This window comes from Pipistrellus hanaki (genome assembly GCF_964339955.1).
Source record: "Pipistrellus hanaki genome assembly, chromosome: 1".
Classification (NCBI taxonomy): Eukaryota; Metazoa; Chordata; class Mammalia; order Chiroptera; family Vespertilionidae; genus Pipistrellus; species Pipistrellus hanaki.
Window position 1 is genome coordinate 121,102,249 of NC_140503.1, and position 24,109 is coordinate 121,126,357.

The 24,109-nt window shown below is 37.0% G+C and overlaps 1 protein-coding gene across 1 annotated transcript in view; it reads left to right on the forward strand.

The window, feature by feature from the left end:
• The window catches only part of MALRD1 (MAM and LDL receptor class A domain containing 1), a gene marked incomplete at its 5' end in the record, with an annotated part of 553,418 nt that overhangs the window by 511,231 nt on the left and 18,078 nt on the right, over positions 1–24,109 (forward strand). The window contains 2 exons of the mRNA XM_084867858.1: positions 7,700–7,779; positions 7,874–7,970. Coding sequence (XP_084723984.1) covers positions 7,700–7,779; positions 7,874–7,970 — 177 coding nt within the window. The remainder of the gene's footprint in view (positions 1–7,699; positions 7,780–7,873; positions 7,971–24,109) is intronic.

A 24,109-nucleotide genomic window follows, 5' to 3' on the forward strand; every position in this document is an offset into this window, starting at 1 on the left:
TTTGAATTGGGGGAGTGAACAATGTGACATTAGTCTGGAGGGAGGAAATCCAGTGAGGAGCCTAGAAGACACATTCATGAGATAATTCAGAAGTAAACTGTTGGAACTTTGGAGATTGAGATGATGAGGTGGAGGAATGGATATGGGAATCTAGAAATTGTTTCTAATCTTTGAAAAGAAATTATTTCCTTCTGGTGCTAGGAATGCCATATTTCAAAATAGTATTAAAAGGTCCTTTAGTTTCACAATTGTTAGGAAGAATGAAATCAAATGTGTTCTCCCTATTATCCTGAGTCAGTGAAAAGTATTGGATTAAGTTACCTAATTTACATTTTGAGTCTTTTCTAAATTTGAATATGCAAATATCAACATTGTAATGAAATAACCATGCCTCTGCATTAGCACTTAATTTTTCCTCCCTATTTGAACAGTTGAAGTAGTTAAAATAAAATAAAAAAGAGTAAATCTCCTGCCTGTTCCCATGAACCCATGCTCAGAAAATGTGTGTCTCTTCCTTTTCCCTGGCAATGAGACACAGGAACTAGGGCCAACATACAGATGACAGTAAGGATGGGAGGAGCCTTTGTTCCAGGTTTAGTGGGTAATGAATGGGTGTTACCAAGCACATCCAGAAATAAGTGATTTCAGAGCCCCTGGATTAGAGTGTACTAATAGGGAAGAGCTATTAGAATTAAGGAAAGATTAGCATGTTGGCTCCTACTGAGAGTGTCTAATTATATTTTATTTCTCCCTTTCTCCTGTTTTTGTTAGGAAAACAAAGTCTTATGCATGGATGATGTGGGACATTTATCTTCCTCTTTCAGGTGGACTCTCCCTAATACTTATAAATTTTACAAAATATGTTGGAGCTAATTAGTCAAGTAGGAAATTAGTCTAAGCAAATTAATCACCGGTACTCACAGTGGAATTTTGGTGCTTTGTGGCTCATAGATTATGTAGTGGCTTCTCCTTCTTTCTTATTTCCTGTTAAATGAGTTCACCCATGACAATCAGGATGGCTTGTTAAGGGCTCCCCTCAATTGTCCCATTTCCTTTCTGCTGGCACAGGCTCAGCACACAGCCCTGAAAACAGTCAGAGCTGATGAGACAGCACTTCCCTCTTCCCTCTAGGAGTACTAATACATGTGTCTGATACATGTGTCTGATGGGTAGAAGCCTCATTGGTTTGGGGCAGAGGAATGTACATTGCAGGCACCAAGCATATTCAACAACTGCTTTTCCCCTCCCCTACCTCTATATATGGTTTAAAAACCTTCAGGCATATTTATATATACATTTTTATTTATTTTATTTTATTATTTCCATCACCATCTATCTCCTCTATGCCTTGTTCCACCTTCACTCTCCCCTACTTCTCCCCCACCCCCTCAAAATCACCACATAAAAGCAGAAGCTGTGGCAATGGCTTTTCACTGCTTGATAAGCCTTAACCGATGCTCAGGCAAGGATGGGAGACAGGGCAGTTGCCAGATGCCAGTTCCCTGGAGGGACAGTCTGTTAGGGCATAAAGTCAGCAGGGGACATGACCATCATTTCTACCAGAAAGTAAAGGCCTGGGTATGGGACAGCGTGGCATAGATAACATTTCACAGTCTACAATAGACTTTTACATATGTTGTCTAATTCTCATACACCTTCTATGAGGTGAGTTGTAATTGTTGCTGCTCATAATAGAACTAAAGTCATTTGATTCTACCATAGCTAGAAAATGGTAAAGATTAGCCTCAAACCCATATGGCCTGACCCTATTACTTATTCTTTTTTAGCACCACACTGGTCCTCTACAATTAGAGATTGTAGAGGGCTGCCTGGGAAGGCACATGGGCATTTCTTTATTTTTTTATTTTATTTAAAAAAATAATATATATATTTATATTTAATTTCTTTATTGATTAAGGTATATTTGTCCTCAACCCCCCCATTCCAATCCCTCATCCCTCCCCACTCATGTCCCCACCCCCCTATTGTCCTTGACCACTGGTTAGGCTCATATGTATGCATACAAGTCCTTTGGTTGATCTCTCCCTTTTATTCTTACCCTTCCTTTGAGGTCCAACAGTCTGACCCATGGCTCCTTGTCTCTGGGTCTGTTCTTGTTCATCAGTCTACGTTGTTCACCATTTTTTTCTAGATGAGTGAGATCATGTCCTACTGGAAATATACTTATAAGAATCAAAAATGAGACAAGCAGTAATGGTTTTGCTGAAAGGCATATGAATCAGTCTGTAATGAGATTCTTTCTGGGCCAACAGTTCTTATGAGATCCAATTTCAAAGTTAAACAGTTCCTTATATGTACATGTCAGCAATGATATTTCAGTTCTGGATTGTGGACAAATGGTGGTAATGCAGGTCCAACCCTCTATGGTTTGGTCCTGGACAACATGCAGTGATACACAGCTGCTGACTGTTATTATGGCAAGGTGTCCTCAGCGTCTTCCATCTCTGGACTGCTTCTCTTCTGTCCTCATGGTTGAAGTAGTCCTGTCAATTTCTCTCTGTTGCCAGAATCCACGTGGTCTTGGAGTTGTTTTCTTTAAATTCTTGTCAGCTGAACTCAGGGCGATAGGCAGAGCCATGCCCTAGGAACATGCTTCCCCAATGAGGTTGGACAGGTTATCAGCTTGGCCTTCAGATCAGCCCAGGTGTCTACAGGGGTGGGCTTTGATATGTAAATCCAGTCAAACACCAGGAATGCTCTGGCCTACTCAAGAATGCAAATAAGCTCCTTTGATCCTAAGTGTTTGGTGATACTTCCTGGTATTTGGGGGTATAAAATAAATGTGCTGCATGGGCTCAGGGTCTTCACTGCCTCTCCATCAGAGAGAATGGCGTCCCACCTGACTCCCAGCTTGCTTCTATTTATATGTCTTTCTTTCTTTCTTTCTTTCTTTCTTTCTTTCTTTCTTTCTTTCTTTCTTTCTTTCTTTCTTCCTTCCTTCCTTCCTTCCTTCCTTCCTTCCTTCCTTCCTTCCTTCCTTCCTTCCTTCCTTCCTTCCTCTCTCTCTCTCTCTCTCTCTCTCTCTCTCTCTCTCTCTCTTTCTTTCTTTCTTTCTTTCTTTCTTCTTCCTCAATCCCTGGCCACCTCCACTTAGAACAGGTTCGTTCATCTTTCTTTCCATGCTGGATGATGAAAAGGGAGATCCCCGCCATATCTGGCCCCAGCAGCATCTGACCCCCCCACAAGAGATTTTTCCAGAGTAAAGCCTAATGTGATGAATGGACATTTCCAGACCATGAGGACCAGGAAGTTCTAACAGACAAACACTATAAAGTTAACTGCCATTATAAACAACTAAATTCCTACTTTGAGAAGACATGGAAAGCAAAACCATGTAGTGAACAGAGAGTCATTGGCTGAGGAGATAAAGAGACATAGTTGAAAATCTCATTCAGAATGTACCCCTAGGTGATTTGCTGTTTAACTGCTCTGTGACTTATTTATGCAAATATGAAATGGGGAAATAATTCCTTTTCCATAACATTATTATATTACAAATACTATAGTAAAGCATTTAGAATATTATTGAGCACATAGCAGGTTTTCAATTGTAATTCCTTTTGGGCTTTATATATTGTGGTTTTCTGAAGCATGGAATGTAAATATAGAAGATACTGGCTTCTATAAACAAAAATGATATAAATGAATTTAATTATCACAACATGTTGCTATAAAAATACCTAAGAAAAAGAAAAACAAATCTACTTCTAAAATGCTAGATTATAAATCTAATCTAAAATATATTCAAAATGCATGCTGCTTCTGAAGGGATTTTACTTCTACATCCTTAAAAACTTCAATATTAGAGTAAATATGGCTTTACAAATACAGTGTAAAATAGAATTTGGAAATTTATATGTTAATTTGGGATCCCATAATAACATATTTGAATCTATGCCTCCAGATCTAATCAATTATAAATGATTTATTTATTATTGGATGACCAATTTTTCTGGAACATTTTATACTTCATTCTTTGGAATAAATATAATTTAAAATATAATTTAATATATCACTTATTCCATAAATGTATAATTGAGGTTGCACATTTTTCACTTTCTGGGTCTAGAAATATAATTATTCTTGAAGCAATTCTTTCATCCTCCCTTTTAGCACTTTTTTTTTTAAAGGTATATAATTTATCTTAACAAAGGAAAGCAATTTATTTATTTATTTATTTATTTATTTATTTATTTATTTTTTAGTGAATCCTCACCCAAGGATATTTTTTTCCAGAGAATGGAAGGGAGGGGGAGAGACAGAGAGAGAGAAGATTGAATCAGGACCCTTCAGTCCATAGGCCAATGCTCTATCCATTGAGCCAAACCAACTAGGGCCTTTAGCACTTTTTTAACCTTATTATATGTCATATATGTTAATCTCTACTTTGTATCTTGGCATCACACAATTGCACAGCACTCCCTAAACCCACCCCACTCTTACAACCATCCAGCTCTGCCTTAGATGCCGCACCAGGACTAGTCTTCTTGGGCTGGCATCCGCTTAATCATAGTACACCAAAATCTTCCCAACATCTCATCTATTCTCCCTGTTTGAATGGAGTCTAGGCATGCAACTGCCACAATTACTTTGAACACTGAATTATCCATAGAAGGAATTTAGTATGACAAAGATAAAATATCTGATAAATATTCTTACTTGCTTCTTTTTGCAACCAAGCAGATGTTTCTTCTTAATGGAGAGGGTTGAGGAGAAGGTGAAAGGCAACAACAAAAATATTAAACTGAGAAATATATACATGATATGTTAATTTCTGAAAATTGTCTGTGTGGGTTGTTTGTATAGACAGCTGGCCTTAAGGAAGCCCATAATGCATTGTTGAAAGTAAAAGCCAGTTTGTTACAGAGAAATGTAGATGCTTCTATTACAATAAACACACACATGTGTATACCTATGTGTGTGTTTTATGAAAGAGTAAAGGAGTGGAAAGAGACATACTTGGCTGTTTATATTAGTTACATAAGGAGGATAGAATTACATAAGGATATGAAGGATTGTGTTCAAACATACATTACTTTAAGCATGTATTACTTTTAATCTGATGAACATCAAATAGGAAGGAAGTAATGCTTGGAACTAGGTTGGTGTGGAGATTATAATCTCTGCTTCAAGGAACAACTTATTGTTGTTGACAAAATTTTTAAAATATGTTCTATTGATTTCAGAGAAAGAAAAGGAGAGGGAGAGAGAAACATCAATGGTGAAAGAGAATCATTGATTGGCTGCCTCCTGCATGCCCCTTACTGGGGATCAAGCCCCCAACCCAGGCATATGCACTAACCAGGAATCAAACCTTGACCTCCTGGTTCATGGGTCAACACTCAACCACTGAGACACACCAGCCCAGTGACAATAATTTTTTTTTAATATATTTTATTGATTTTTCACAGAGAGGAAGGTAGAGGAACAGAGAGTTAGAAACATCGATGAGAGAGATACATCGACCAGCTGCCTCTTGCACACCCCCCATCAGGGATGTGCCCGCAACCAATGTACATGCCCTTGGCCGGAATGGAACCTGGGACCTTTCAGTCTGCAGAGCGACGCTCTATCCACTGAGCCAAACCAGTTTCGGCGACAATAATTTTTTTGAATCATAGATATTACTGTATAATTTTAAAATTTCAGTAGTTTCTATTCATATTTCAAAATTAATTGGTATATATTAAAACTCACAAGTAAATCCCCTTGAAAACACATATATCCCCTGCAGGCTTTATCACCCCCAGGCCTGGGCCCTCTCAACTGCCCTCCCTTGCTGGCCATCTTGTGGTGGCCATCTTGTGTCCACATGGGTCAGCCATCTTGTGTATTGGAGTGATGGTCAATCTGCATATTGTTCTTTTATTAGATTATATATATATACACACACACACACACACACACACATACATACATACACACACTATAGATAGGCAAATGATAATATATAAGTATACATACATATATAAATATATAGACAAATAGAAAGAAGATAGATGATCGATAGCACACATTTAGATTTGTCCATTCATTTTTAACTTGTATTTTAAGATAGTGTCCACTGACATTTATCTTAATAGGCATATTCAAATATCTACATATATCTAAAGGGAAGACTAGTATGATTCTCATGCCAGTGAGTGGCATTTTAAAAAATCTAACGATGGCCAATTAACCAAAATGAATACCTGTCACTGTCTCTAGGCCACACCAGTTTGTGCACATGTGAAAGACTGACATGTAGAGTCACACTGTCAATTGAGAACTGACAAGAACTATATCCTAATAGTTATGAGAATAAAAAACATAGTATTAATGTATGCATGTAAAATAATATTAGATGTTTTACAAGATTACCCAAGCTGAAAAAAAATCTTTAAGCACTTTAAAATGAATGACAAGTTGGAAAGAAAAATATTAAAATGAAGAATGAGAATAAAAGAGATAAATGAATTTAACAAATAAATGAAAAAATACATAAATAAGAAACTCAAAAGAAAAAATACTCCATTAATTAACAATTCTGATTTATTTTCATTTGAATTTCAGAAACATCCAAAAAGTCAAATGTCTTAAATTTCTATCTTTTAAAGAATACCTAAGGAAAGAAGGTATTCTTATATGGACCTCCTTATACCTCTAAGCTTTTTATATTTTTAAAAAAAGTGATTGCTTTTTGAAGGAATTGTTATTGATCATTCAAGTTTTCAAATTCAAAAGAGAGAATGAAACTAAAATAAATGTGTACTGAAGAAGCATTGTTCAATACACAGCTTTTAAGCACACTATTCAGAAGCTAGTTTTTAATCCTATTTTGTAGCATGTACCATGAACATGGCAGGAAATTCAACTAAGTCCTTTTTCAATTGTATTGTGTTATTTCTGGTAAATAAGAATGTGAAAAGAAAAAGAAAAAAAAAAGAATGTGTACCCAAGCTTTCATACCCATATGCAAATACATACTATCAGAAGTATTCTAACACGTTTGCCACTTAGAAATCAATCCTATCTCTCTGAGCACAAGCTAGTCTCCATTTCTGAATGATCTAAGAACTATCCATATCAAAGGAGATGTTCCCAGTGTTGAGTTTCATCATGTATGTCCCTAAGTAAAACAAAGGAAGTGAAATTCTATTAGTATTCCTAATCCATCCCATGAGATTACCAACCTGATTCCAAATCTATGAACTTGAAGGATCATCTGTTTTAAAGAAAAATAATTGTGCTCTGTAATTTATATTAATCCATAATTTGAATAATCTCTATCAGTATCTGAAGTAAGTTAAATCACTTTTTATTGAAAGAATGTGCTAGCTTTTAAGTTTGAGACAAATGAGTAAAGTAATATGGACATTGGTGAAAAACAAGTCAATTTTTGAAAACAAAAAAGGAAGTTTCTGAAAACTAAGTGCCCATCTTATAATATAGGAGAAGGTAAATCTCTAGGAGAAGGTAAATCACAACAAACATCATCTTACACAATAATGTGAAAATAATGAAATTTAATTTTGTTTTTACTTTGGTTTAACATTTTTAGTTTCTTATCAAAGTTACCCACATTGCAGGTATCTCATTTTCTATTGACACTCATCAACTTATTCCATAACAATACAACTAAATTATGCCGCTACTTCCTTTTTGTTTTTCTAACTGTCATCTTTTATCTCATTTCCAGATGTGGACAAGGATGGACAGGAAATCGATGTCATATCAAAGTTCACCATTCTACTGCAGATCTTGCATACTCTCAGAATAGTAGGTGACATTGTGACTAAATGAATCACTGGGCTTTTGAGTCTCTAATATTTTTGACTGTGTGTGCATCCTTTTCATTGCTTTGAAATTCTAGACATATGGACTCTCCTGGGTATTGGATTAGTTTTCCTGATGACACATATTGCAGTTGCCACCTTGTGTTTTCTTGCGAACAGAAAAGTACCACTAAGGTAAGTGAAACATTTAATTTGCTGTATTTTCCTTTCGCTCCATTTTACATGCAGGTAACTTTAGTATTTTCATACTTCATGCTATCTTTCTCTTATTTACTTATTTTTTTTTTTTTTTAGTAAAGTTGACTTTTTAGATTATTTTAGGAGCATTTTTTTATGACAACACAAAGAAGAACATGGCATTCTGCACTGATTAAAGAGATAGAAGGGGCTGGACATCCAAGTGTATGGTGGAGCCCAGGGAAGGCAGCAGAACTGCAAGAGGTACTTGCCTGACCTGCCCAGGAAAGCTCAACTCTAGGCACCAGCTTTCCAGCCAAGACCCCATGTCCTAGGGAATGCACAGGCCAGAGGTCAAGAGCTGCTGTACCTGGAGGAACTTTGCAGGCAGGGCACAGGCATGACATAGAACACCTCGCCGTCTACTGTGCTGGTTAAGATACTAGGAATAGATGAATGGATAAAAAAAAGTTGTGGCACATTTACACCATGGAATACTATGTAGCTATTTATAAAAAGAAGGATCTTTTACCTTTGAGACAGCACGGAGGGACCTGGAGAAGAATATTATGCTAAGCAAAATAAGCCAGTCAGAGAAAAACAAGTATCATATGTGACATTTAAAGAACAAAATAGATCCAAGCTGATGAACAAAATAAGCTGATGAACAAAATAGATCCAAGATATAGAAACATGGAACAGACTATGGACTCTCAGAGGGAAGGTGAGGGTGGGTGGGAAGAGATTAACCAAAGAACTTGTGTGACTATATATCTAGCACATAGACAAAGACAATAGTGTGGTGAAGGCCTGAGGCAGGAGTCCAGTGTGGGCTAAAAGGGGTCAATGGAAAAAAGAAGGTCATATACAATATTTTCAACAATAAGGATAAAATTTAAAAGATGATGCTAGGAGCTTCCTACCTAACACCCATCTTCCCATCACCTGTAAGGCATACAGGTAACCCCAATAAGGAAAATGACTATCTTTTTCATGAACAGAACAAAAGAAAGACTCAGAATAAGATTTAATATAATTTTAAGATATTGAAGAAGCACATCATGTCTTGTAAGCTGAGTCTGTGGTCAGAGAGTTGGATCAGCTGCAACACCGAAGTGTCACAGAGCGCAGGATAACTGCATTCTCCTTGGTGTCAAATGGAACATGCCACCTGCTGATAAATGCTTCTCAGCTATCCACCCTGCAGTCTTGTTAAATACCAGACACCAAACTTGTTATCATCAATTAAAGCAATTTTATTCCAGAACTATGGTATTCATTAGAAAAAAAAAGATCTGACATTTTTAATCCATTACTATCAAGAACATTCTGATCTACTAATTCTGTGGTTATTTATTATGTGTGTAAAATGTGCCAGACAATGTAGATACAAACATGAATGAGAAGCAGTCTGGACCTAAAGGACTTTGTAATCTAGTGGAAATAACATACAAAAGCTACTAATTGAAATACTGGTCCTATGCTAAAATTTACACACGTATTAGTCAATATTCTTCAAAGAAACAAAAACAATAGCTAACTATATTAGTGTTTCTGTCATATAGATATGTATATATATATATCTACTATTGCTTACTATATAATATTAGTACATTATCATATATTATATATCTTGTTATATTAACATATTGTATTAAAATATATTATATATTAATGTAACTTATGAAGATATCTTGAGAGTAACATGTAATTATATGTAAATAATCCTATATAATAAAGAGGTGATATGCAAATTGACCATCACTCCAACACAAAAGATGGCCACCCCCATGTGGACACAAGATGGCCACTATAAGATGACCAGCCAGGGAGGGCAGTTGGAGGTTACCAGGCTTGCAGGGGAGGGCATTTAGGGAGGATCAGGTTGGCAAGAGAGGGCGGTTAGGAATGACAGGGCCAGCAGGGGAGGGCATTTGTGGATGACCAGGCCTGCAAGGGAGGGCAGTTAGGGGCAATTGGTCCAGCATGGGAACAGTTAGGTGTTGATCAGGCTGGCAGGGGAGTGGTTAGGGGTGATCAGGCTGGCAGGCAGGTGAGCGGTTGGGAGTCAGCAGTCTTGGATTGGGAGGGGGGGGTCCTAGATTGGAGAGATTGCTGGTTGGGCTGAGAGACATACACCCTCCATGCATGAATTTCATGCACTGGGCCTCTAGTAAGATGTATTTTCACTTAATATACAATATTAATTATTTAAATTATATTTAATGTGAAATTAATTAAATTATTATTTTAATTATATTAATAATGTAATTAATATATTATATAGAATTAGAGAAAGATTTATTTTAAGGAATTGACTTATGTAATTGAGGCCAGCAAGTCACAATCCATGTAAGAGTTGATGGTATATGCTTGTATCCAAAGTCTGCCAGGCATGCTATCAGGCTGAAATACAGGGAGGATTTCCTTGTAGCCTTGAGGCAGAATTCCTTCTCATTTGGGAAACTTCAGTCTTTGTTGTTAAAACCTTTAAATGGCTGAATGTGGCCCACACATATTATGAAATATAATCTGCTTTACTTAAGCTTGGCTGATGATAAGTGTTAATCACACCTAAAAAATACTTTTACAACATCTGGACTAGTATTTGAGCAAAGAACTGGATGCCACAGTCTAGCCCAGTTGACACATAAAATTAATCACCAGGGACCTAGCCGATTTGGCTCAGTGGATAGAGCATCCCTGCAGACCAAAGGGTCCAAGGTTCCATTCAGGTCGAGGGCAGGCTCCTCCCCAGCCTGGGCCCAGGTCAGGGTTTGTGTAGGAGGCAACCAATCAATGTTTTCTTTCACAAATCATGTGCCCTATCCAGTTTGGCTCATGGATAGAGCGTTTGACTGTGGACTCACGGGTCTCGGGTTCAATTCTGGTCAAGGGCATGTACCTTGGTTGTGGGCACATAACCAGTGGGGAGTGTGCAGGAAGCAGCTGGTCAATGTTTCTGTCTTATTGATGCTTCTGACTCTCTATCCCTCTCCCTTCCTCTCTGTAAAAAATCAATAAAATATATTTATAAATAAATAGAGTTATGTGAATGAGTTGTCACATTAACACAGCCAGCAAGGGTATTTAGGAAGAACCCTAAATTTCACCTTTTCCAGGTTCATGTTGGACAGCTTATGCCACTGGAGCTTTTGAGAAATTTCTCAGGCAAATGTCAGTGGCACTATGCCACAGCCTGACAGAGCCAGCTCTCTTTTCTCTCATTCTGTCATTCTTCAACATCACACTTCCTTTTCCTCATCACTCCTCACCTCTTTCTTTGCCAAACTCTATTTCTGTTTTCTCTTTTCCTATTTACTTGTTCATCTCCTCTTAAACTTTTCTGTTTTCTGACACTTTTTAAAAAATATTTAGTATCTTCTTCTCATCTCTTATTGATGGTCTCCAGAGTTTGCCTCTATATCTGATTCCCTTTCATGTAAGATATCTTTTATTTCCAAGGTTTCAAATGCCATATATACATTAATGGCTCCAAATAATCTCTGTCTTACTAAAGTTCTTTTTCATGCTCCAGATTCATATCGTGTTTTCAATTATTTGCTAGATTTCTCCATAGAATTTTTCTAGTCACACTGACTTTAACATATGAATCATTTCCAAATTCTGCAACCTGCCTTTGAAATAACTTTATTATTTGAGGTGAAAGCTTAGATATAGCTGCTTTGATCATCCTACCTGAACACATCAGAATGCTATCTTACAATAACAATCCTTCTTGCACAAGATACACAAAAGATTGAGTGGAATTGGCTACATTTTACAAATATGAAACTCCTCTTACTACCCATTTTAAAGAACTGCCAAGATTATCAGTAATGTAGGCCAGACAAAACCCACTAAGGCTTATTAATGGAGACAGAACCATGTATACTGTCATCAACTAACCTTTAATTTCTCCAGTCTAGGTAGGGAGAGGACTGGGAAGGAAAGAAAAGGGGTCCTTGCAGTCATTGTCTTTGGAGCAGTGCAGTGTTTTTAGTGAGAAGTTTTACTTCCTTCCCAGTAAAGAAGGGAGGAAGATACCACCTCCAACACTACCCAAAGCAATGGGATGGAAGAGCTCCAAGAGAATCAATAGTTAAGATTTATGATGCCTAGAAGAAAGAGTGAAAACCCTGCAAAATCTGATCCCTGTTCCACATCAGAGTGCAATGCAGAGAAAAAGTTCTCAAGAGTGCTTGATAAATGTACCCTTTGCAAACAGACATGAAGACAATTTTTGGTTCATTGTTCTGGAAGCGGGTGGTCCTGGGAGCATCTTATACCAGCTGGGCTTAAAAGGACTGTACCTAGAAACAACCTGGAATGTACCTGGAAACAACAGGAGAGTAAGGTTGGGGGGGGAGAGGAGGGGTTAAACTGTATCCCCATTGTGCACAGCCCTCCAAATGTCTGGAAGAGAACTTAGATCTTTCTTCCTTGATCCATTTGAAGAAGCACAGAGAACAGGCACATTCGTGTTATGGGCTGTTCGGTCAGCTGCCAGGTTACGTGAGGTGATGCCCCTCCTGAAAAGGGAATTAGGGGAAGGACTGAACTGAATGTTAATACGATGCCTTCTTTTAAAATGCATTCATTAATAGACGGGGTTAAAATGAAGTTGATTCTCTCTCTCTCTCTCTCTCTCTCTCTCTCTCTCTCTCTCTCTCTCTTTCTCTCTCTCACACACACACACACACACACAAATATCCCATATGTAATCACCATGAAGGCCATGACAAGAGAAAAGTGAGAACTATCCATTGTGCAATGGCAGGGGACTTCCAACCAATGATAGGAGACTAGTTACTGAGAATATCTCAGCCTTGCATTTCCCCTTCATCTCCCAGTTCCCATGATAGAGCAAAGCCTTGAAAAATGAAAGCCAAAACCATGACCTGTAATCTCTTCCTGATTTCAAGCAGCAGCCATGGTCTGATCTCAAGTCTGAAATGGGGAAAGGGCAGGCAACATATAAAAGTTAAAGTCTAGTATTACTTGGTAGCTTTAAAGTGGATTTGATTATGTTTTAAACATCAAAAACTAACTTTTAATCATTAAAAGAGATAATAATGTTATGAAATTTGCCCAAAATATATGTGAATTGGACCAAGAATAGAGGATGTTTGATAAAACACGGTAGGAAAGAGTGATTACACATCAGTTACCAAAATCTTAAGTCTCTGCTCCTAATAGAGGCAAGGTGAAGTCCAATACTTCAGATCCCAGCCAGTGTCTCTGTTTCTGACACACTGATTCATTTTCACATCTTCTTCCCTCTCCCTTGTACCTTCTCTTCCCATTTCCAAGATCTCAAACAAAAAGGTTTGATTCCCTCTACTACCCTCCCCAAAATAACACCCAATACTGTATTCTCAGTCTTTAGTGATCTCCCGGATCATTTCTCGTTCATGTTGCCCTGGATGCCACAGGATGAAGCTCCCACTAGTGGGAATACAGAGAGAGGAACTCCCTCTGAGGAACCAGACTGGCCTCAGCCCAAACATGAGGCAGACCACAACCATAATTGCCACCATTCTCTATACCAGCCGCTACAGACTGGAGGGTGCTTATCTGAGGCCCAAGAGACTTCTTGAGGGTACATGACCCAAATGGTTTCAGTGAGTCATTTTGTAGATGTCCAAACTTCATGTGTTTTCTTCTACATTGAGAAAGATTCATTTGGCCTGCTGCTTCTCCTTTCTCATTTATTCATTCACACATGTCCTCTTTATCCACATCCATCCTGATTCTAACCAAAATAAATCACCAGTGGGAGAATGGCAGGGCAATACCCCTGGGATACAAATGGAGAGATAATGTGAAAATGCAGTCCTCCTAAAAAGGGTAAAAAAAGATATTTGAGAAAATCAATATTGAAAGGAGAGCAGCTGAAACCGGTTTGGCTCAGTGGATAGAGCATCGGCCTGCGGACTGAATGGTCCTGGGTTCAATTCTTGTCAAGGGCACGTACCTTGGTTGAGGGCACATCCCCAGTGGGGGGCATGCAGGAGGCAGATGATCAATGTTTCTCTCTCATCGATGTTTCTAGCTCTCTCTTTTTCTTCATCTCTGTGAAAAATCAATAATATATATATATATATATATATATATATATATATATATATATATATATATTTTTTTTTTAAAGAAAGGGGAGCAGAGGTAAATCTTTGCCAAATTTTTCCTCCCTCCTTTTTTCTTTCTCTCTTATCTCCTTTCCCCTTCATTCCCACTTAGGTTTAAAAATCATAATTAATTGATATGATTGTTTTGGGACACATTTTAACATGCCTATTGGAGTTGAATAATGAAGTCACCCTTTTCTGTCGAAATTACTTGAGGGAAAATGTAAATGACTAGTCAAAGATCACTGCACCAAGTTTAACTTTTCACCATTGCCAGCCTTCCACATTGACCTTTGGGAAAAGTCTCATCTTCCCCCAAAGCACATGGTCTTCTGTACCTTCTGCCTGGCAGAGTTATCCAAACTAATTTTTTTTTGATGCCTGGGAAAAAATTACATCCTTCCAGGCTTAGTCACTGAGTTGTCAGAATATTGTCATCAAGAAGACAGTTACTTCACTAGTATGCAGTGTTATTACTTAACTTTTTCCACATTAACCAGTCCTCATCCTTATATCCCCTAGCATTGTATGATAATAGGTACCCAATACATGACTGTTTAAAACTATACTTTTATTGAATATTATCAATAATCTGAGTATCATTAAAATCATTATGTATGTCTACTAATTAAATGTAAATTTAAATGTGGTGTATCAAATTTCTTTAAAAGTTTTTTGTTTGTTTGTTTGTTTTTGTTGTTGTTGTTTTGTTTTGTTTTTTGCATGAAATCCCTTAAGCCATAAAGCTAGTAAGAATGTTTGGCCACGAGATGGATAAGTGAAACAACAAGTCACTTTGAAAATAATATCAAAACTTTGAGATGCATAGGAATCAATGTAAGCAAGAAATTAATCACTCTTTCAAAATAAACCTTAACCTGAAGATTTTTCATTAGGTTTTGTAAAAAGAATCTGTAGCATCAGAGCCCCTTCAGTGACTTGAAACATTATTATTAATTAAAATAAATAAATACAAACAGGATAAGCCCAGCCAGTATTGCTCAGTAGTTGAGTGACAACCCATGAACCAAGAGATTTCAGGTTTAATTCCCAGTCAGGGCACAAAAGAGATGCAGGCTTGCTCCCCTAGGGGGCATGCAGGAAGCAGCAATCAATGTTTCTTTCTCATCAATGTTTCCATCTCTCTATCCCTCTCCATTCTTCTCTCTCTAAAAAGCAATAAAAATATATTTTAAAATAATAAACAAAATATAAATGAAAACAGAATGGAGTTCTGTATGCTCAGACAATGCTAAGCACAGTAATGGATCTCTTAATGTTGTTTATGGAGATCTGGTTTCCTGGATTTTATTGTATATTTGGCGACCTCTGTTAACTACTTGCCACCTAATGTATTAACGAGGCAACTTTGATTTCAGGTAAATAAAGTAACTCAAATTGGCTTACTCAAAATAAAGAATTCTGTCTAAAAATGCTCATATCTCCCAGAGTTCAAGGCTAGGAATAAAAAAGGTCGGGCCTCAGAAAGCTTGGACCCAGTGGAATTCTTCACTTGCCTCTCCTTTCTGCTCCTTTTCCCTTCTTTGCTTGTTTTTTTTTTTTTCCTCTGAAGATTTTATGTGCTCTACTCACTGTTTAAATGACAAAATGTTCATCACCCAGAGGATGGGTACTAGGTACTCATTAGATCTCGAAACATGGGGAAAGAGTAAATATTTGTCTTTCTATCCCCATTCGGTATTCTAAAGGAAAACTACCTGATTAGCCCACTTAGGTAAGGATCCAATTTCTGACCAAACCCATGATGGATGAGATAGGAGGTGAGGTCAATAGTATAAGCATGGCTACAGGCACCCATATTAAGGCACTATAGTGGGGGAGGTGGGAGGGGAGGCCAAGAAAGAGGTTATTGTGAAAATTCTCTGAAAGGTATTCACAACGCTGTCCCCTTGGACCATCCAGACTCCACCAGTTTCATTCTGCCATGGGACTGTTGAGGAAGCAACAACTATGACAGTCTTCTAGAGTTGTTTATAGTAACAGAAAGTAGATCTGATCATCAAAATCTGTACCTAGAAATCAAGACTAAAGGGTACATATAAATAATGGACTATTCTTTCCTTACCAGCAGCCACATAATTCCCACTGCTTTCCTAGTTTAGATTATATCATCTTTTAAAAAAATATATATTTTATTGATTTTTTACAGAGAGGAAGAGAGAGGGATAGAGAGTTAGAAACATCGATGAGAGAGAATCATTGATCAGCTGCCTCTTGCACACCCCTCACTGGGGATGTGCCTGCAACCAAGGTACATGCCCTTGACTGGAATCGAACCTGGGACCTTTCAGTCCCCAGGCCGACACTCTATCCATTGAGCCAAACTGGTTTCGGCAGATTATATCATCTTTAAATTAAATAAATTCATTGGAGTGCCATTCACTATTAAAATTATATAGGTTTTAAGTATGTATTTCTATGATACATCATCTGCATATTGCATTGAGTGCCCACCACCTAAATTCAAATCTCCTTTCATCTCCAAACATTGACTCCTTCTACTCTCCACTACCCCCATACTCCCTTTACCTCTGGTAGCCACCATACTATTGTCTGTATCCATGAGTTTCACATATGAGTGAAACATATGGTTCTTAGCATTTCCTGACTGGTTTATTTTGAATAGCATAATAATTCTCAAGGTCCATTCATGTTGTTGCAAATGGCAGTCTTTCATTTTTTCTTAAGGCTGAGTAGGTTTCCATTTTGCATATGGAAATGGAAACCACATCTTTATATAATCATCTATGAAAGGACACTTAATGTTGTTTTCATGTCTGAGCCACTGTGAATAGTGCTGCAAATGGATATAGGGGTGCATATATCTTTACAAATAAATATTTTCAAAATTTTCAGGTAGATACCCAGAAGAGGAGTTACTGGTCATAGGGCAACTCTATTCTTAATTTGTTTTTGAGGAATATTTATACTATTTTCCAGAGTGGCAGTACGAGTTTACATTTCCATCAGCAGTGAATAAGGGATTCTTTTTCAGTACAACCTTTCCAACAATCATTATTACTTGTCTTATTGATTATAGCCATTCTAACTGGAGTGAGGTCATATCTCATTGTAGTTTTGTTTTGCATTTGCCTTGTAGCTGGTGAAGTAGTAGCTAGTGAAATGGCCAAAAATATATTTCTTGGGAGAAGTTAGACTATCATCTTTGACTGGGAGAAAATTGTCAATAAATAGCTGCATTGTGGCACTTTATTCCTGAAGGTTAATTGAATAAATACACTAAGAAAACTTTTAAAAGCAAACATTATAGTTAGTTATTCTGAGAAATAAGATATTTCTGTGTGAGGATTTTTTGGAAAAGTTTAGATGAGGAAATTTTCTTTAAAAATTTTATAAGATTGTGAGTTAATGTGTGCTTTGCTGAGAAGGAAATTAGGAGATCAGAATATGCTCTTGGGAATGTCTCATGATTAAATTTCACAAACATTAATAAATACTTCGTATGTGCTAGTCTTAAGAGATCTCAAGACTATATATTATAATATATAATATAATATAATATAATATAATATAATATAATATAATAGATGATTTCCCTGCTCTCTGACCATATTCAGTGTAATATATGTTAGACTATGATAAGTATAGTGGTAGAAATGTAAACCAAAATACATTGGGGGTAAAATGGAAGGGGAGAATGATCAAAAGAATAATTTTTTAAAATATTTTTGATAAGAATTCCAAAAGCTGGACATGCTGCCCTATATAACCCACTGGAGGTATAAATGTTCTTGTTTGAAAATCATGAATGAGTAGCCCTGACCTCCAAATAAAATATCTGTTTCTACAATATAATCTCTCCACCAGAGCTTTCCCCACTACTGAAACCTTGTATAATAAATAATGTGGAGCTTTGGAGGCAGAAGTTTAGCTGCTCATGTAGTTTAGGATCCCTGCAGAGGCCTAACCTGGGCCTAGCAATGAATATTTATCCTTAACAAAAATCATAACCTTGCTTTCTCTATGCCTCAGGGCATTCAGCTGCTTTTGCAGCTAGAGTATCACCAGTGAGCCTGCCCTGGTTTCTGAAATGAATACGTAGCCTTAGCAAACTGGAATTCCACCTGGGACATTGACCACAGTGGTCTCATAATGCTGACACACTCTGGTCTGTCTGCATGTATGTCTGCCCACAAAAAGTATGGCTGTTAAGGCCCATGAGCTTAACTCTCCAATCTCAGTCCCTTGTGAGACATATAGTGGCCATGCTCTGCTAATACTGCTAAGTGTTTACTTTGGGCAAGAAAAGGGAAATTGAGAAGAGGAATTCAAAATCTTCTCCTAAATATAGGATCCTCCTCCTCTTCCTCTTTCTCCTTCTGCACTTCCTCCTCCTCCTTCTCTATTTTAAAGAGAAGCCTATACAGCCTGATACTGTCCCCTTAATCCTCACCTTTGTTTTCTTGACCAGAAATGGTGGAAAAGGCCCATAAGAGAGGACTCAAAGGAAAAAGAGTATTTGTCCCAAGCGGGTCCCATTTTTGCTCCTCTTATATGAGCCCTCCTTCTGGCACTGTGGCCAGGAATTCCATAAAGCCATATATCTCTTCTTCTGCAGAGTGGGATGAGTGATGCACAGGGCAGGTCTTGCTCTGACATATGGAGGTGATATATTACAGAGAGCTAGCATCCGATGGATTAAGAGTGCTCCTAAGGGGAGATAGTATTTGCATTGGGACTTCTAGGATGAAGAAACCAAGCACAGATGAGTTCAAGGGAGGAGAGGTAATAAAATAAAATAAAATAAAATAAAATAAAATAAAATAAAATAAAATAAAATAAAATAAAATAAGATAGAATAAGGAAAATTATGGTTTCAAAAATGTCTCACATAGTATAGAATATGGGAAAAGAAGTGGTAAATTAAACTTAGAACAGGAGGTTGTGGAGAAGTGGTTAAAGATTTTGAATGTCTAAATAGATTTCAATTCATTAAAAAAAAAAAAATAGGTCTGAGTTCTGGCTATATTCTGTCTGTCCCCAGACCCACTCTCCACCTTCCTCAACCAAAGAGCATGGAGAAGTACAGAAGGTAAACCTGGATATTTGACCTTTTTGGATTGCATTAACAAGCTCCCTTCTCATCTGAATTTGTTATGTTTGACCGAAGTGGGACACGTTGAGAGAGGAAAGAGAAGGGTCTGGTTATTCATAATCCTGGATTCTTCCTCAGCAGTGTTCCAGGGAGGAGCCTCTATGCATTCCACAGCGACCTTCTCCCATACCTTTCCTTTTTCCTTCTTCCCGACTGGGGTGATAACAGGCCTGATGTCATTGGCCCTGCTACTGCACCAGCATTTATTGTTTCTCTACATTCTGGCTTTGCAAATTGCCACTTTATCAAACACTCCTCAAATTTTCCAACTTGTGTATTTCAGCTATTTTTCTGCTACGGTCTTAATTGATACAAAGTGGGAAAGAGTTTTAAACAGAACCTCAAGCTCACATCTGTGTTCAATAAAAGAATGAAGAGCATGAGAAAGAGATTGGCAGTCTAGAGCAGTGTTTCCCAACCTTCTCTCATGATGAGAATCACCTGGTGGAGTTGTTAAAACACAGATTCCTGAATCCCAACTAAGAAGTGCTAAACTAGAATTTTGGAGAACATATAGGTAAAATTGCATACCTAACTTAGTGCTCTGTATATAAAATCTGTCTTAGAGCACTAGTTAAGTATACAATTTTACCTATATGTTCCCCAAAATTCTAGTTTAGCACTTCTTAGTTGGGATTCAGGAATCTGTGTTTTAACAACTCCACCAGGTGATTCTCATCATGAGAGAAGGTTGGGAAACACTGGTCTAGAGGACATACACTTGTTCAAGAGGTTTAGGTGAGAAATGAGTACTTGAAACTGAACAGTGATAATTGACTTAATATAAGAGGTGAGAAAAATGCAAGTATCAAAGTTGTTTCAAGGGTATTATTCCTAAGTGACTGCAAATGTGATAATGCCACTAACAGAGATTCAAAACCCAGGAAGAAAGATAGGCTTGCTTTGGATAATAGGGAAGAAAATTACTTTAATATTCCACATTTTCTTCCGTATAAAATGAGGAACTTTAATTCAATCAATTTTCCAATTTTCTATCATTTATAGTCCACCCCACAATTAGGGCTTGAGTATATATTATGTTTACTATTACTTATATTTATCTTTAAATAGACTACATTTTTTGTTTAGTTTTCTCTAGGGAAATAATATTCATGAAATCATGAGTTTAATGTGCCATTTATATTTTTTATTATACCATTAATATAAAATGTAACTATAAATTTAAAATGTTGTGTTGCCTAAATTATTCTTTCTTATAATCATTGTTTCACCTACTATATAGTAAAAAATGATAATTAAATTATTTTAAAGTTATCTCCAAGCTCTAAAATTGCATGATTTGAATGGAATATTGAACTTGATTGTTTGAGCCCTGAGTATTCCAGGGCTATTAGGGTACCTTTAATCTGAGAAGTATCCTACCTTAATCTTTGCATTACAATTTTCTGAGAGAATTAATGCTTAATTAAAAAGTAAAAATGTGCCTACGTTATAATTCAATAAGAGACCAAACATTTGGCAAATCTATCTGTGTGGTGGTGTTGACCACACAACTGACTGGTGAACTCAGCAATGTCTGGAACTCAGTTGTCATACTATTCACTAATAACTCTTTGGAAAGCAGGGGCAACATTGTTTGTTTATCTTGCATCTTGCCTAACACATGGTGTGCATTTCATAAATAACATCTAGGGAAGATGAAGAATCAGATGGCTGGGATTTGTAGATACATCAAAGTCTTGGAGTTCAGGCCCTATGTGCTGATTATGCTCAAGACATAAATGAGTAATGCAAACTGCCACCTTTCCAATATAAAATGTAGAACAAGCTTCTAGAAATGCTGGGCTTACTGCTTTCTTTACCATAAAAATAAAACATAAAAGGTAAGACTTCTACCAAAGCTAACCACAAAAATGGTGTCCTCTGAAAACCTTCCCAGGGCACTTTGGACAGAAGTCACCACTTCTGCCTCTGAGCTCCCAAAGCACTTAGTTCTCAGCTTGTTTTCCACTCATCACATTTGACTTCCCAAGATTTTGAGCCGCTTGGAGGCAGGATCCTTGTGCTATTCATATTTATATCCCTAAGTTCACAAGTAGCAGTTAGGAATTCATCTCAGTAAATAATTGTTAGGTTGAATTTCTCAGCCTATTTACAATAGTATGTTGGGACCCAAATGAACAATTTATATTCCAAAGCAATCTCTTACTTGGCCATAATGCTTCAGAATTTATTCAGATTAGAATCCTCACAAGATGGACTCTAAAAGTTGAGTTGTCATTGTTTGGTATTCTTAAATAATTTCCATCCAGTTGACTGAATTGCATTCTATTCTGTGAAAGTTGAAAGCAAATCAAGGAACAACAAATGATTCTGCTTGTATGACTCTTGGCAGACTGATTATGGGAGTCCACAATTCTCTAAAAATCAGTCCATAATCAGAAGCTTAAATACTAGGATATTAATAAAGAAAAACAAAATCTGCAAGTATAAGTATTCAAAATCTATGGGGGGAAAAACTTAGCATCAAAACACCTGGGCACTTCAGGGGGGCAGGAAATGGAATTTAGTTATGAGTAACTGTGTTCACTTTCCCCCAAATTATCCTCATACTAGAGCATTTAATTTAGATATACAGATATATGACAGATTTTGCTTTGAAACTTCTGAAAACATTGCATGACATCTGTCAATCTAATATAATTACCAGTTTTATTTATAAAGGTATTGTTCTCCTCATTTTATTTTCTTAGAGAAGTCATTTTCAAATTAGTGTATAGATTAACTCTTTTTAAGAAAATAGTTCTCATATTTATTAATGGAACAAAAGTAGAAATTTAATATGAGTTCCAAAATGATTTGCTATTTTTACTAAATATTTAGTCATTTTTAAAAATAACTAATTCCATCATAGTTAGAAAATATATTATTTGATTAAACAAAATTAGTTTACATGCAATGTGTCAGGAAGACAAGTCTTGAATAATACCGGCTTCATTTGGTGTGGACCTGTGTGTGGTTGCAAATCTATTGTCATTGGACACAAATTCCAAATAGCTTAAGGGTTGAAATATGGCCCCAGCTAGTTTTTGCTCAGTGGATAGAGCACCAGCCCACGGACGGAAGGGCCCCGGGTTCAATTCCAGGCAAGCACATGTACCTTGGTTGCAGGTTCAATTCCTGGCCGGCCCCAAGGGTTGCGTGTGGAAGGCAACCAATCAATGTGTCTCTCTCACATAGATGTTTCTCTCTCTTTGTCTCTCCCCCTCCCACTCTTTCTCTAAAATATCAATCACCTAGGGTGAGGATTAACAACAACAAAAATAAATGAAAGCTATATAAAAATTTTACAGAGCACTTTACTGTATAACAGCCCATGTTCTAATTATTTGACCTGAAGATAGCCATGTTTCCATGTTGAAACAGAACTGTTTGGCAGAGATTGCCCCCTGGACAGGACTCACGGTCCTTTCTTCAGTTCACTGTAAATATTTCACAGCATTTCAGCTCATGATATTTCTATGTTTCATGTGATTCCTTGTATCCAGCCATCAGAGTAGGTCAAGGTGTTATAGGGAAATCAGAGATGCTCCATGAAAGAGGTGACCTGTGTAAAAGAGGAAGGACAAGAATGCAGTCAAGTGAAGTGTGTTATTAGTAAATCATATCGCTCTACCATGGCATGCAGCAAATGCATTCAGCAACTTTGACTACAGAATCTGAACAGTTAGGTAGTTCTTTGTCAGTTTTCTGTAAGGGATTTGGAAGGGGGGCATGGGAGCAACTTCTTAACTTTTCTTCAGTAACTACTTTGCTATCCTCCTGATAGACTCCTTTCTGCTTTCAAATCACATTTCACATATTTGTTTTTTATAAAGATCCTTGGGGACACTGCTATAAGTTTAGCACTATGTTTACTGTATTGAATTTCTAGCTCATTAATGACTCACAGTACAGATTGACAACAGAACTTAAATGGACAGCTTATTTTCATCTTTGTAAAACAAAACACACATAAGTCAGAAACTCTTAGTACTTTATTAATATATTTGCTGGCAAACATTTATTAAGCACCTATTTTGCGCTTGGCACTGTTAGGGGCTGAGAATGTAAAAAATAAAAAAGTTATCTACACTCTCGTAGGGAGAGCATATGGAAAAGCAAATAATATCAGTTCTTCAACAAGCGTATCTTAATAGGACATACCATTGCTTTCTGCAAAGCACCAGATAAACACAGCCAAGGAAAAGCTGAATTTGCTTCGAAGTGGAAGCCACATGGTGGTGACGCAGAAAAGGGTTTAGTGAGATGCGCCACATCATGCAAGTCTGAATGCTCTGGCTGAAATCACTAGATGAAAAGAGGATGGGCATTCCAAGGAGGCAGAAGCACTCATGTAAAGGCATGAGTTGTGACAGAGAAAATCATGGTCACTGTGAATAAAACGTAGGTCAGGTAAGAGAAAATGAGGGAAATATACTGAGAATCAATAGGGTAAAGTTCCATTTTAACAAAATCTACATAGGAAGCTAATTGTGCTGTGTGCTTATAATTTGTCTTGAAGTTTCAAACATAGGTTGTTTTTAAAACTATAAGACAATATAATTTTATTCCTTAAGTTTTTTAAGTATTATAACTGAGTTTATTCATGGTAAAAGGTAATTTTAACTACAAGTATTAAATTCAAAATAGGCTCTATTTAAAGGAATTTGTGAATATTTGAGAGTCATAATAAAACAAGTAAATTTTTCTAGACAAATTCTCATATAGTGCTGTCAACTTTAAAATCATCTAACAAAATTTAGAAAGAGGCAAGTTGCTAGGTGATTGCCAAGGGAAATCATGAAGTCTGATAATTAACTTCAACACTGCAATCTATTTCAATCAAATGATTGTGTATCTAAGAT